At 38.2% G+C, this 3863-nt stretch overlaps 1 protein-coding gene across 1 annotated transcript; it reads right to left on the bottom strand.

Moving 5' to 3' along the window:
* Positions 1 to 1544: 1544 nt before the first annotated feature.
* On the bottom strand, positions 1545 to 2962 carry LOC133298711 (uncharacterized). Its single transcript, XM_061498038.1, has 2 exons — positions 2381 to 2962; positions 1545 to 2339 (listed from the first exon to the last, which is right to left on the bottom strand). The coding sequence occupies exons 1-2, from the start codon at positions 2960 to 2962 to the stop codon at positions 1545 to 1547; spliced, it is 1377 nt and encodes a 458-aa protein (XP_061354022.1).
* Between the last annotated feature and the right edge of the window lie 901 nt (positions 2963 to 3863).

Here is a 3863-nt window from a genome sequence, read left to right as displayed (position 1 = left end):
GATTTGAAGGAACGAGTGTCCACCTTGCATTTTTAGCTTTGCCTTCCTTTTTTTTCTAGTGCTTTTGCACTTAGTCTATTTTTTAGGTTTTCCCCTCTTTTCTTTTTTGTTTGACTCTATTTTCTTGTGGAAGAATTCTTTGTGCATTGACACTTTGTAACTTGGCTTCTTTCACCCTTATAGCCCTCAAATCTGTTTCATGTGATGGGATTCAAACTTAACAAATTGTTGAACCCTAAACCCTCTTCCGCTATTCATTCCTTAATTTCTCTTCCCTTGAATTGATCCTTGTGCTTGAATGGTTCATCCATTGGCCTTTCACCCTGAGTTGGTTCTGCTTTTCAAGTCTGACTTGGGTTTCCATTTAGACTTTGGCTTTAAACCACTGACTTTCATGCTTACCCAGTGCTGTAGTAATCCTGTAACAATACATATCATAACATAATAGACAGTGATACAACAATACTTCATCAATGCTATGCTAAGTCCTTTAGCATTCTTCACTCAGCATCAGTATTGAGTTTGCTTCTTAAGTCCCTTATTTTCCTTTTATGTTTTGCCTAACTACTTTTATTTGAAATAGAAACAAACTAAAATAAAACAAAAATTTAAACCTACGTAGCATACAGATTCCTTACTAACATTCTCCAGTAGGTACAAAAAGATATAGACAAGAAAGGAACAAGACAACTTGGTTTATCATTGAATTTTTAGAATGGTGAGTCCTTTTGTTGTTGGGACTCCAAACTCAATTTCTTGAACAGGGTTCTTGCAAAAATGCTTTGGGGGACTCCAAACTCAGCTTTTTGTTGAGTGCTTTCAGTATTTCATTCAGGAATTAAACTTGACTTTCTTCCCCTCAGCACCTTATTCCGTCTGCCGCGGCGATGACGTAGCAGTGTTGTAGCAATGCTGCAGCAGTGGAACCTTAATTGCCCATAAATTGCAGCTACATCAACAAAAATAATGAGTGTAGAATCTGTTTGCTCATTTATCCTAATCTAAAAATTGAAATTCAGAAATTTAAATGCAATAAAACTAAAGAAAAGTATAGAAACTTCCTAATTGATTTGGGCTGCCTCCCAAAAGCGCTTGTTTTATAGTCTTCAGCCTGACTTTGATTGATAATCAAGGTGGCTTGAAACAAAGGAAGAAGAACAACTTTGAATCCTTGGTCAAAATTTTCTCGCATGTAGCCTCCTCCTTCATCTTGACCTTGGGATTGTCCTTATCTTGGTCTCCATCTATTTCAAGAATCATCTCATTCTTCCACATATCTTCCACAACCTTTGGGGTATCAAGGCATGACTCTTCAAGATATTGAGAAATAATTGGGTCCTTCTTCATGTCAAGGACCGCAAAATCTATTGGGGTGCAGAGTTGCCTATCATCACATTTTCAACAACATCAACTGATATTTTCATGACTTGACTAGGCACTTGCAAAGTCATCTTTGTAGACCTTATGCTATTTATTCCCATCTTTTATAGTAGATTCATGGGCATCAAATTCGCATTAGCCTCAATATCACATAAGGTGCTATTCTATGGCACATCATCTTGTTGCTTCTGAAGTCTTTGAGGGAAGGGAGATGGTGGTCTATTTGTCCTGTTGACTTGCTGACAGTGCTGTTGCTTTGCTGTAGCATTCTGTTCTGTGATAGCAACTTCAGGTGCAACATGTTGTTCTTTTAATTCATCTTCCACAACAACCTTGCCTCCTTCCTTCTGAATTTCAGCTTCCTCCTTCAGATTGTGGTAGTTCTCTATGGCCTCTGGTCTATCTACTGCCTTCTCATTCTTTAATGCTACAGTTTTGATTTGCTCATATCCAATGCTTCTTGGATCTTCAATGTTGTTGGGCAGTGATTCATAAGATATATCTCTCACAGCTTCCACCAACTGACCCATTTGAGTCTCCAAGTTCTTGATTAATGCAGTTTGATCTTGGATAAGAGCATCACTTCTTGCCATAAAGTCCTTCAGCATACTCTCCAGCGCATCAGAGTTGTCAGCTTGCTGTCCAGGCTGTTGGTAATGCTGTTGCTGTTGCTGCTGCTGGAATGGTGGTCTGTGATCTTGCAGTGCTGTAGCATACACTGACCCTTGCTGTTGCCCTTCAAAATAGGAGCAATTTGGATGATTCCACCAATCTGGGTTGTAGGTGTTTGAATATGGATTATTAATGTTATAATTTCCTACAAAACAGAGAGATTGAGGGTTTTGGGGACAATCATCATAAACATGTGGGCCATTACAGAAAACACATGTTACAGCATTATAAATTGAATGTGCTTGTTGTGCTATAGCATCAGCAGTAAGATTGAGAGTCTCTATTGACTTATTCAGAGAGGATATATGTGCTGCTAATGAAATATAACATCGAGCTCCAGCAATCCTACAGCTTCATTCTGTGCAATTGACCTCTCTGTTGACCATTGGTAATTGTTGTATGCCATCTTCTCTAGGATCTCATATGCTTCAGTGTAAGTCTTGTCCAAGAGAGCTCCTCCAGATGATGCATCTACTATATCTTTAGTTTTTCCATTCAACCCATAGTAGAAAGTTTCCATCTGGATCCATTCAGGTATGCCATGATTGGGGCATCTCCATAGCAATTCCTTGAATCTGTCCCAGCTTTCATATAGTGATTCTCCATCAAATTGCTGGAACATTGATATATCATTCCTCAATTGAGCTGCCTTGGTGGGAGGAAAGAATTTGATCAAAAAATTTTCAGCAAGGCCCTCCCATCTTCTGATTGAATTAGGTGGTAGAGTGTTAAGCCATATCTTAGCTCCATTGGAGAGAGAATAAGGAAACAACTTCAGTCTTAGTGCATCAGATGTAACTCCTTGCATCTTAAAGTTGTCTGCCACGTCCATGAAGTTCTTCAAGTGTAGATGCGGGTCTTCACTTGACAACCCATTGAACTTGCCAATAGTTTGCAGCATGTCAAACATCACTGGTCTAAACTAAAAATTGTTTGCTGCAACATCAGGTTGCACAATGGAAGAATGAAGATTGTTAAGTGATAACATTCCATGTGCTCTGATTGAGATTTTGTCTTGGTTTAGACCTCGTCCATCAACACCAAATCCTGTTATTCTTTCTGACATGTCAGGTAATGCTGTAGCAACTCTCTGTCACTGCTGCCTCTTCCTAACTTGAAGTGTTCCTTTAATTGTTGGATCAAAGTATACTTCTGTTTAGAGAGGGAGACTGTTCATGTACTACCTGCAAAACCTGAAAACAGAAAGAAAAAGGATCAAGTATCACTTCACAAAGAAACTAACTTTATAAGTTTTCCCCGGCAACGGCGCAAAAAACTTGTTGTGCAATTGTGTACCCCTTTATCAATCACACATTACACAAGTGAACGTGTCAACAAGTAATAAAGTGGATGTGTGAGTCCATATATCGTTCCCACGAAGAAAACTATAAAGTTGTGATCAATGTGAAGCAATCAAGGTAACAAAGATAATTTGGAAGAGGTTAATGACTAATTAAATAATAAAACTAATAATTAACTAAAAGAATGCAGTAATAAAATAGGTTTCCCAAGTATTAAAGATAGATTGGGATCAATTTCCCCATAATTGCAACTTCACCAGAATGTAGTAACCATGCTACAGCAATTATCCATTCAGTAACCAGAACACTAATGCATGCAAGGGCTCTCACCAACTCTACATGTATACTAAGTCCCACATCTCTATGGCCAACATAGTTATGAATCATTAAGTGCAAGTTCCATTTGATTTTGTGGTGTGAATGATCTCTCTACCCACAATTAACTAATTAAATTAGTTAAACCACAATGCTTAATAACTTTCTAAGTTCACCTATATCTCTATAGCCCAA

This window comes from Gastrolobium bilobum, unplaced genomic scaffold, assembly GCF_033153095.1.
Source record: "Gastrolobium bilobum isolate Gb01-03AN ecotype WA unplaced genomic scaffold, APGP_CSIRO_Gbil_v1 utg237772, whole genome shotgun sequence".
Taxonomy (NCBI): Eukaryota; Viridiplantae; Streptophyta; class Magnoliopsida; order Fabales; family Fabaceae; genus Gastrolobium; species Gastrolobium bilobum.
This window is presented reverse-complemented; position numbering and strand designations above follow the sequence as displayed.

Coding starts and splice junctions, on each gene's coding strand:
- LOC133298711 (XM_061498038.1), bottom strand. CDS start 2,962: ATGTTTGACATGCTGCAAACTATTGGCAAGTTCAATGGGTTGTCAAGT. Junction 2,340..2,380: donor TAGGATTGCTGGAGCTCGAT/GTTATATTTCAT, acceptor TCTCTGAATAAG/TCAATAGAGACTCTCAATCT.